This window comes from Prosopis cineraria, unplaced genomic scaffold, assembly GCF_029017545.1.
Source record: "Prosopis cineraria cultivar Desert tree isolate PC_DT_omini unplaced genomic scaffold, ASM2901754v1 PC821, whole genome shotgun sequence".
In the NCBI taxonomy this organism is placed as follows: domain Eukaryota; kingdom Viridiplantae; phylum Streptophyta; class Magnoliopsida; order Fabales; family Fabaceae; genus Prosopis; species Prosopis cineraria.
In genome coordinates, this window is record NW_026556146.1 from 27,280 (window position 1) to 39,256 (window position 11,977).

At 30.7% G+C, this 11,977-nt stretch overlaps 1 protein-coding gene across 1 annotated transcript; it reads right to left on the reverse strand.

The window, feature by feature from the left end:
- Positions 1–1,119: 1,119 nt before the first annotated feature.
- On the reverse strand, positions 1,120–1,927 carry LOC129298474 (protein GLUTAMINE DUMPER 2-like). Its single transcript, XM_054936894.1, has one exon. It carries the CDS (start codon positions 1,836–1,838, stop codon positions 1,380–1,382), a length of 459 nt encoding a protein of 152 aa, XP_054792869.1. The 5' UTR covers positions 1,839–1,927; the 3' UTR covers positions 1,120–1,379.
- Positions 1,928–11,977: the final 10,050 nt, after the last annotated feature.

Here is an 11,977-nt window from a genome sequence, read left to right on the forward strand (position 1 = left end):
TGAAATAATCCCACTTCTTATTATTGTTATTTTTTTACACAGTTTCTGATCAGTTCAAAGCCACCTCAGTTTTCTTTTGTTTTTTTGATAAAGCCCCTAATTCAGTTTTCAATTTCATTTATGAACCTTTTTTAAAGAATAATTTTTGAGAAAAACATGGGGATATTAAAATGGAAACCCTTATTCAGCCTAAAAGCTTGGGGAACATTGCCAGCCCAACATACTAATTTTGATTTGCCCGTCACTTCAATCGCACCCTCCTCTCTAATGCGGCTTTATTAAGTTAAACAAAGAAATATAATCCTATGAATAATGAAATGATAGTATAAATTGAAAGAAAAAAAAAACATAGTGTATCAAATACATATCATTAATATGTGATAGAAACCAGATATTAGTCATTCACAACATAACAAATCAAAATTTAAATCAAAATTTAAATCCCTATCATAACATGTTTATATTTAATATGATTGTGTTTGGCACATAATTGACATTCACTTGGGGAGACACATGAGAGAACTTAAAAAATATGATAAATTTGATATTTAGAGAGAATCCAAATGGATAACCAACTATTTTGTCTCCGAGGAATTGCATTGCACCGTAATACTCCACCAATGCCATAACCAATCATCTCCATACTGGTGATGCACCCCCCCAACATAAACAAAACCCACTGTACTCTTATATATATATATATATATATATATGAGAAGATATATAATAAATGCAAAATATGTACTCTGTTGTTGTGAGACCCACGTATCATAGTCACAGATCTTGCAGCTATTATTTGTCTATCCTCATCTTAGTTTGTCTCCAAGTTATACTTAAAAGGGCTTCAAGAGGGACGAAGAATCAGAATGCCACCGCTTCAAATAACGGCGGACACTTCCCTGTGGAACAGATCGAAACCCAACAAAAAAACAGAATATAATAGCAAAATTCGTAAATTGTTGCCACATTAATGAACTCTTTCTTCCTCACAGTTTCTCCCCGCCGCATCAGACATCTGCTCCCATGGCTTTACACTTACCTTCAACTTTATATCACTCACCATCCCACCCCTCCACGTATCCACTAAGAAAATCCATTCGATCAAAACCAAAATTAATGTTTTGTGAAAAACTGGTGAGTTTTTTCCATTCCACCTCAGTCAAATTTACAACGTTCCCGAATAATTTACATCTTAAAGGAGAAAAATTTTAAAGCAGTCAACCCCCAAATTACCAATCTGGGCAAGCCAGCTGCATGCAAGCTCGTGTATAGATACGGTAACTTCTAGCAACGGTCCAAAAACTTTACACGAGCTTCTCAATCCTGGAGGTTATAATTAGCCGTTCCGATCGTTCGAACTGTTTCCGGGCTGCGCCTGATCACGGCGGGCTTCCACTCTGACCCTCCTGTTTCAGAGTCGCGATCATTTCCACCGATCTGTCGCTGTAGTTGCAGGTACAAGTGACGCTGGTGTTGTCGCCGGCGAAGGAAGAAGACCTGCTCGAGGATGCCGGAGTGGCCAAGCAAGTCGGCTTCTCTTCTCCCGGCATGATCACCAAGAACTTGGGCTCGCAGGCCACCGGAGACGGCAGTTTCTGGGTTCCGTCGAGCTTGGCGTCACCGGCTTCCAGGTCCGGCTCACCTTCGCGGCTTTCGTCGAGGAATCCGGAGAGCTTCCAGTAGGAGCAGGCGAGAATCAAGAGGGCGAAAGCGATGAGACCCAACATAGCAGCCAGACCTCCGAACAAGTACGGCACCGGAGAATGCCAGGGCGAGTGCGGCTGAGCCGGCTCGGGCGATTTGGCTCCCACGTTGATGGGCTCTCTGTAAGCAGCCATTAATTAACAGTTTTTGGCAGAGAGAAGGAGAAGAAAAGAAGATTGATTGAGATGAGATTGATTATGGGTTTGTGAGAAGCGGATGATTGCAAGGGTAAAGGGATAATGGTACTTATAGAGAGGGTCAAGAAGAAAACGAGAGCGGTGGTGGGGTTTGATATGGCGTCATTGCCAAAGGTGGGCCATGTTGAGAACTCTCTTGTTCGGATATGGAGTACTATATGTATATGTAAATATATGCATTTGGATATCTGTATAATTAAAGCTAGTGAGATAGGGATATAGAAGATAATTTAGTATGAAAGGCCACTAACTAACATAAGAAAGCTGGCCTGGCTACATATATTAATCCACTTTCATTTGCATCTGAATTCATTCATAATGTGGCATCTGATACCATATTTCATTTATTTGGATACTAGAATATGAATCTGATACCCGGACGTTTGGCCACATATATGAAAGTGTGGCCTTTACCAACAAGTACTTTCAACCAGTAACAGAGTTGTATCGTTTCTCGTGTTCAAATTTTAAAAATGTAACAACATTTGGTGGTATTGATTTCGCCCAAAAAAATCTTGACTTGACTCAATTAAGATTAGTCAGAACTTTTACTTCAGACTTGGATGATTTACTTAAAAAAAAAAAAGTAATTAAAGCCTTTAGGCCGCAGACATATCCACTTCGATCGCTCCTTTAACAAATGGTGATGGGTAATTCTCATTCTTTCCATTTTCAACATACCCACAGTTTTTTATGCGTTCTCAATTATATTTTCAAGCATTTTGCCATTTTCTTCTCAAAAAGTAATGCTGCAGACTCTATTTATGCTTCTCAAAAAGTGAGCGTTATCTGATGATCGGTTAATGTTGACTGCCGGCTCAGATCAAAATGACTCGATTATTTTAAAGCATAATTGAAAGCGTAAGCATTTTTCGGGCTTTATATATATTTCATTGCACATTCAAGTTTTCATTCAATTAAATTCTATCACTCTTTTTCATTAAAAGAAAAATTCTAATACACCTACTTTTCACATGTTTAATTACTTCCCAACCAAGTTTTATGCTAATCCTTTTTATTGTAAACTAACTAATGTTAGTCCTAAGCTGCATGCACAAAATGTGAGAAACTACTGTAAAATAATTTAATTTATATAGTTTTGATTCCATCACAACATAATCTCTAAAGTTCTAACTCAGTCAACTTAGCCTCTCAAGTTTTAGACATTTAACAAATTAGTCCCTATATTTTTAAAAAATGTCTAGCTCTCCTTGGATTGGGTTGTAATTGAATTATAAAGTGTAAGACCAATGGATTAACTAGCTAAAGTTTAAAGGGACTGAGTTGCATTGAATTCAAATTCAAGAATCGAATTACGAATGTTACAAGGATCTCAATGACTGATTTTTTTTCTTTTTTAAACAATAATAATCAAAATGTTTAACATACACTTTAAGTTTTATGAAAGCATATAATGATTATTATTTTAACAGATGAGCAAAACCGGAGGGAAAATGCTGCACCTAGCACATTAAAACATCACATTCTTTTTTGTCAGGTTATACCTGTCTTTGAATGTTAAAAACAAATCATGACATTCTTTTGTGACCAAACAAAAAAGACAACGAAATGGTTATTATTGGAAAATTTATCGAAATTGTTAATATTGCAGGAGATAGAACTTATCTTTCATTCTTTGGATCTAGTTGAGTGATACGTTATCTTGTGTCCCCATTTCCCCATCACTTTATAAGATGATTATAAGTATTTAACAAGAGATAAAGATATTGCTAGCTAATTGTATTATGGGTGTTAATTTTGGGAGACTAAATCTTACGTACACAAAGTCTCTAACGTTGGATCATACAACCAGTAACTCCAACAAAAAAAGATCACTGTAACTCAGATATGTTCTTTTCATTGCATTATTGCCTTGCTTCGCACGTGGTGTTAACGTTATATATGCATGATTGGTGGTACACAAATTTCATATTATCATGCGTCCTAGTTAAGGAGAATCATTTCATACTTATCATAAGCTATAGTCTGCCAGATTTTTAACCTTTGTCATATTTTTTTGCTACTGATGGCAAGAATGATTCAATGAATGAAATATATACGCTTAACCATTATTATTAAAAAGAAAAGAAGAAAAATCAACATTTTGTATTGACGAGCGATGCCTTTGCTTTATATAGCACGTCTATCAAATTTTTCATTAAATTTTCATATATATCCAAATTATTAATTCAAGCAACATGCAAAGAGAGAATCCAACTTATAAATCATCCGATTGGTTCCTGGGAAATTAAGTCATCAATTTTTACAAGCATGGCACTTCCATTACAATTTCTCAAGATTCCTCTTTTTTTTTTTTGTGGTAACAGTTTCTTGAGATTCCTGGCTAATACTATAGTCATGTTTGGTATGGATGAATGAGGGGGTAGTACTAGAATTTAAGATAGCATTGAATTTTATAGCATTTATAAATGCCACGAAATTAAAATTTTAAATGCCACTAAAGCTCATTTTCTATAGTAGTGCTTGTTTGGTATGGAGAAATGAGGGGGTGGTACTAGGATTGAGATAGACTAATTCCAAACTTATGTATTTGGTACGTGGGAATGAAGATTTTAACCCAAATCCCAATCCCATCTAGGTGGGATTATTTAGTACTACCACCCCCGCTATTGCAAAATCAAATCTAAGATTGATTTTTATAAAGATCGAAATGCTCTTACCTTTCTTTTTGTCTACTTCATCTTCTTCCTTCACTGGTTTGAGATCCATCATCTACTTTAGTCCCAAATCTAACATCTTTAGTCCCAGATCCATCATCGTCATCTTCAATTCGAAATATTCTAGATCTAGCTCCAAAAAATGATCTCTATCATTGCATTCATTCGAATCAGTCATCTTCTCTTCAATTTGCTTGAATCTGTCGAACACGTCCAATCTCTCACCTTTATCCCCACCATCTTCGATACATTCTCCTTCTTCTCCGATCTTGCACCCAAGGGCCTGTGGGTCTCACAAAAGCTATCGCCTTCTCCTCTCCAATCTCATCGCCACCGACCTTTGGGTCTAGCAAACGCCACCACCTTCTCCTTCTCCAATCTCACAACCATTGACCTTTGGATCTCACAGCAAAGGGGTGGTGGAGTGTGGAGCATCATCGAATCAAAGATGATACTCTGCTGCTCTAGTCACTCGTTGAGAAGGTTAAGGAGGATTAATGAAATTTTTTTTAATTTTAAGGAGTATTATAATCTTTTTATAATTTATGTTTTATTATAATCTTTTTATAATTTAAAATAAATATTTTTTACAAGTATTACTTTATACCGAACCTTTTTTATTTTTATTTTTAATATTAATCTTAATTTCAATATCAATCCCCTTAAATTTAAGTCCCATGCGAAACAAGGCCTCCAATGTTTAATGTAATGCAGATGGCAGCGTGGGGTCACGTGACATCATGCAGGGTGGGCCTGTTTCAGATACAGTTGGGGGGCCCACCACCAAGCGAGCATGGGGTCAAGGGATCATCCAATCGGATCATGATCAAAGCAGTTATCTGGAATGACGTGGCAACACTGAGACCGTCGAATTTAAGATTCATTGGGGCGAAACTTTCTAGGCAATTGAGTCGCGTGTATTCGCGTGTCACTGAATCCAGCCACTTGATGTTTGTTGGCTTCCTGCATGGGTGAGAATAATTCGAGCAAATTTATGATGTTTTAAAATTTCGGAGTGGATAATGAGTGGGAGAACAGTTTTGGTTTTGAAAAAGCTGCCAACTTTAACTCAAAACGATAAGTGTATGATTTATTTGTTTTTTTTATAAAAATGATAGATAAATTGGCTCACCAACACACAAAAAATTCATACTCAAAAAATATAAATTAAATTTTTAATAATTTACAAGTGCGTCACGTTGATATTAATATATAAAATATTTATTATTTTTATATAAAAAATTTATTATTAAAAATTTAAAAATTTACAAAAAAACTTATTATTAATATATTATTAATAAATATAATAAATCAATCGTAATGTAAAATATAATAAATATTAAATATTTTATTTAATTTAATCATATAACATAGGTTATATTTATAAAAATTTTAAAAATAATTTGTTTTTGGTTATTGATTAAAGTTGGAGGATGAGTAGGTGAAAAAGATGAAGCAAAGAAACTGGTTATGGGTTAAAGACTTACTCGCTGGATTATAATATAAGCCAGGGTTAATTAATTTACATATTGAAATCTTAAATTTTTAAAAATATTTATATCTTTTTATTTATACATTCATTAAATACCCTATATAAAAATCTTAATAATAGTAATTAAAATTTTAATGCATAATTTTTTTAAAAAGAGTAATAAATGAAGTATGAGTGTAGTTAACAAATAAAAAAATTAATATTTTAGTTCTTTAACTATGTATCATTACGATTCAGTCTCTCAACTTTTGACTCGCCTATAACTTGATTCTTCAACTTTTGCTAGCTCTCTTTTTCATGTTAGTTTAGATTTCACATCAAAGAGCAAAAAGAGGATATTTTAGAGTTAAATATGAGCATTTCTTTTATCCCTCTTATTTGATAATGTTAATTTTAAAAAAAATTGAAAAATAAGGATAAAGTTATAAATGAGTCAAAAGTTGAGGAACTAAATCACAGCAAGTCATAGTTAAAGAACTGAGTCATAGAGAGTCACAGTTAAAAGACTAAGTCATAAATAAGTTAAAAGTTAAAGGATTAAAAGATTAATTTTTTCAAAAATAAATATAAAAATTGTCAAATACCCTATATTTTGAACCACATAAAATTTTTAGAAGATGTCTTATATTATGACTTAGAAGAAGTATAAAGATTTGGATTTATTAAGTGACACAAGTTTACTCACTCATTGAGCATTCCACATAACATGATAATAGTTGTTCAATTTGATTAAATTACTCTTATTAGAAATTTTGTTATATAATACTAAAAAAGCATCAAATCTCAAAGTTTTGAATACATTAGGAGTGTTCTAATTATGAAAACTATTTTAATTTTTTTAAAAAATATATCTTGATAATTTTTAAGTATTGATGAAATTTGACTTTTAGATTTTTGTGTCTTTTTGAATTTTTACTCTAAAATTAATCATTTTATCAAATTTAATTTTTATTTATGGGCTTAGGGTTAATCCTAGAAGTCTTTTTTTAGTTTTTTTAAATTAAGTTTAATATCATAATATTACATATTCATTATCTAAAATATAAATTATAATCTAAAATATAAAATAAAAAATATAAATTTTAATTTTAAGGTACGAACACATATTTTAAAGTATAAATAAAAAAATGATAATTGCAGATCTTGTGAAAACATTAATAATAATTGAAGATTTCAAACTATTGAAATGTCATGGGAGTACCATCATATTTATTCACAATTGAAAAATAAATAAATATTAAAATAATTAATAAAATGTAACTTATTAATTTAAGGAAAGCTAGTTGAATTTAAGCACTGTTATATGATGTGAATCAACTGAAAGTCAACTGTAAAGATATATATGTATCTTTACTTTTAAATTTAATTATGGATGATGACTTGTAAATTTTAAAAAAGGCCACTAGTGAATTTATAAAAATTCAATTGTAAATAAATAAATATAATTTAGTAAATTTATTTACAAAATGTTAGGTGTGAATGAATATAAAGAGTTTTAATTGTAAATCAATGATTTAGGGACCCTCTACTTGTTTCTCACATATTAGTTCCATAAAATCATAAGTATTTATCTTTGAATCCACAAGTGAGAAGATATATATATATATATATATATGGAGTGTGTCAATTCACAATTGACTTTTCATATATTTATAAAAGATATTCTTGAAATTTAATTTTCAACTAACTTTTCCTAAACTTGTGAGTAATATTTATTAGTTATTTTAATAATTAAATTATTAAAAGTATTTTAATTGTAAATAAAGACATAGTCTTTCTATAACATTTCAACGATATTCAATTGTTATTAATGTTTTTACAAAGTCTATAATTATCATTTTCTTTAAACATTTAAAATACTTCAATTTTTTATAATTACAATTAATGTTTGGGTCTGGTTGGGATTTTCATTTTTTTCAGGCCATCGATGTGTGTGTGGGGGGGGGGGGGATGTCTGATTAATAATTACATCTATTTTCATATTAAAACCAAAAACAACTTATTAGATCCAAGGCCTTGTAATCATTTTTATGATGCAATATATTACTAAAAAAATATAAAATTTATAATAAGTTGTATAATTCACAAATTGTGAACAATATGTCATGTAGCAAATACCATGCAAATGCATTACGCCTAGCTCTGTCTTGGTTCGTAGAATATGACATCAACGAAGATGAATTGAATAGCAAACAAAGAACAACTATGTACATATATACATATAATTAATTAGTTGAATTTTTTTTTGATAATATCACTAAGACCATATCTGATTTCATGTAAACTATGCTCTATATATATAAAATTATATATATATATATATATATATATATATCTCTCTCTCTCTCTCTCTGTGTGTATCGTGTAGCACCTGAATCTGTGTGACCCGAAAAGAAACCCATATCCATTGAGAAACCAGAATGAGATTAAAATTAAAAAGGCAATCAATTAAGAAGCAATTGGTTAAAAGTTTGGGACCCACCGAGGAAGACTCGTTGCCTAGTCACCTTCCACTACTCTACGTACACGCTAAGGACACTGATAGGATTCCATGTTCTTTGTATACCCCTATGCCTATTTACCAATCCGCAGCCCACAGAATGATATATAGAACTTTCTTTTTCTATTTAATTTATGTTTATTGTTGGCTTAATCACTTCCCACTAACATATATTACTACTTACCATTTCCAAACCAAATCCCACTCATTATGTTATTATAATGGTTCAATTTTCTAGTGACCAACGGACGTTTCGGGCTTCCTGGCTTGTCTTGTCTTTGCCGTTGCTCTCACGGTATTCTTCTAATTAATCTTTTTTAATTAATATTATCTGTGATTTTGGATACTTAATAATATTCTCATTTCCATTATCCGTTGACGATATGAGTCTTCTCTGGTCACTGCCCATTTGTCTTCTATTGTTAGTTATTACTTCAAAACCCACCCCCAATTGGCATTAAATTTTATATTTATATATATATATATATATATTGGTTTCCTGTAAGTTAGTCTTATAACCAGTTTGAAGTTTAATCCCACGGTCTAATTGTGAAGGATTTAAATATTCAAATATATATGTATGTATGTATTAATTTCAAGAGTTAAATCTATAAAACTCATAAAATCAATCCTATATAAATTCATAGGAATATATAAGAGATGAAATCCAAAAGCATACCTGAATTCATTATTGTAAATCAATCTTTGAATTCATGGATGGGTTTATAACCATTTTCATTTGTAGACTTAATTTTATAATATTTGCAGTTTAACACCTTAACAAATTATAAATATTGCTTTGACTTCTACACATTAATTTCATGACAATTATAGCGCTAAGTTTTTAAAATTTTAATTTAAATAGATCACTTTATTTAGACTTAATTAAACAATGGTAACTCATTTTCAATATTTACATGTGTGGCCCCATGCATTGAATTTTATTCCAACAAATTGGTAACTCATTATTAAAATATTTAACAATAAAACAATCTCTCCACAAATTATCACTTGCGTGTTCTAATTAAACGAGCTCATTGTGCATTGAATGGAAAATATTTGTTTGAAATTGGTCGTACACGTCAGGGGAAAATGAGGGACAAGAGGAGGGTCCTTTGGGATTTCAACACTGCGTGGACTCAGCCAACTCAAACCCGCAACACAAACTAAAGATGAAGACGACCCATAAGCCAGTCAAGTACGACATGTTTAAGTAATTAACGGTGATTGAATTGAAGTCGTTTTAATAAATTGTGATCAATTATTGAATTTTGAAATGGTCATCCACCTTTACAACGTGGCATGTCAATCTAGAATACTTCAAATTAATTGCATCATCGATCCAGCAGCAACGTACAACTCTAGAATAACGACAGCATACTACTGTGTCTATGTGCCTGCCAATTTATTTATCTCTTTCTACCATTATCTTTCCATTCAATTTATAAAACATTCTAAAATTTTAAATAAATCATACATATTAATAAAATTTATTAAAATATTTTATATTTTTATATTTTTAAAATAAAAATATAAATTTTAAAAAGTAATGCCCTTTATTTAATATTTCCATATCAAAGAAAGAAAATATATAAGAAGAGCAATGTTAAAAAAATACTATTAATAAAATTTTATTTTTATCAAAATGTCTTATCTTTTGAAATATCAAATTTTTATAAAAAGTATCTTAATTAATTTTTACAAGATTTTTTAGAAAGATAAATTGATAGTGTAATACACATCATGTTTAAACTAGAATTACATATAACTTAATTAATTTTTTCATGTGAGCAGACCCTTAATTAATTAAGATATATATATATATATATATGGCTAGGACGAAAAATTTTTTTTTATTAATTTTTTTATTTTAACATATAAATATTCTTTGTTTTCTTCAATAGGTCCCTTTGTTTGGGTTAAGTTAAAGAGGAAAAGAAATAAAATTCTCTTAGCCTTGATTGATCTATAAAAGCCTTGGCTTCTTCTGGAGTTATGCCTCATACTTAAGTTTTATTACCGAGTATTTATTATATATTTAGACTTACCCTTAAAAATAATAAAGTGGACTTTCCCAGCATAAACAAATACTCCCTCTGTCCTAAATTATATGATACTTTTAAATAAATTCTTACATACCAATAGACTTTATTAAATACACTTAACAACCTTATCTTTTTAAAATAAAAATATAAACTTTTAAAAATACCCATCATTAATTCATTGAAAAGAGAAATGATGAAAATTAATTATAGAGAGATAAGAGTGATATTGAAATTGGAGCATTTAATAAAATTTTAATCTATCCAAAGTGTCTTATATTTTAAAATGGAAAAATTCGTTCAAAAGTACCCTATAATTTGGGATAGAGAGAGTATTATATTTATTTTAAAAATAATTAGGCTTCCCAAGAGCTTAAAAAATGAATATACAATCATTTTCATCAAATTCTCATGAAATTATCTTCATGGAAGATAATAAGTTTCTGAAAAATTAATTTTCCAGAAATTTTCAATAATTAAACCAAGCAACTCTCAAGAAACTTAAATTTAAATAAAACGATATTTAAATTGAAATTATTATTTTCTGTAATTTAACCATACCATAAGTGACACGTCCTCTCTTTTGTAATTTGTTTCTCTTTTTTTTTAGAATTTTATTTTAGGATCATGGATATGACTTAATTAAAAATCAAGACCAAATAAATCTAAAACTATACTGCAAGCTGTTAGGACTAAAGTTCCTTTAATAGAAATGAAAAAATAGAATGCGAATTACTTAACATGACCTGTTAAATGTGTAACATAACTTGTTAAATTTCTTACACTACTTACTAAATGTGTAACATTATTTGTGAATTTTGAAACATCCTAAAATGATTAATCAAGATTAAGTTAAGTAAAAGAGAGTAATTAGGTAAATTAATGTGGTATGTGGTTAGAGAAGTCTAATATTAAGTGTGTTTGATAGTGATTTCTGCCCTAAATGTGGGTCCGAAGTGAAATCAGCCTACCCGAGCATTAAAAGGTGAAGAAGCTTAAGGAGGTTCCTCTTTGTCACATGCCATGGTGTGAGAAACGTACACCACAACGCACAGAGGGCAACCAATGAAGAACCTCTCTGTGTCATACACCTCGGCGTGTGCTGTATATGCCACAGTGCATGGCCAATTCTTTTGATAATAGTTTTTGCGAAATAGACTAAAAATAGAAAAGAGAAAAAGGAGAAAATGAAGAGCAACGAGATTTCTTTACTAAGGCTATGGCATTAGAAGTTTGGAAGTATTTTGGAGCTAGGAAACACCTAAAGTAAGATTTTTAAACTTCTTTCCTCCCTTTCTCTTCCATTTTCTCTAGTTTGAAAGTTAGATTTTGAGTTAAATGGTGACTTTCAGTCTATATGAGTA

Bases quoted from the DNA above. Each gene is read 5' to 3' on its own strand.
- LOC129298474 (XM_054936894.1), bottom strand. From the start codon at position 1,838: ATGGCTGCTTACAGAGAGCCCATCAACGTGGGAGCCAAATCGCCCGAG.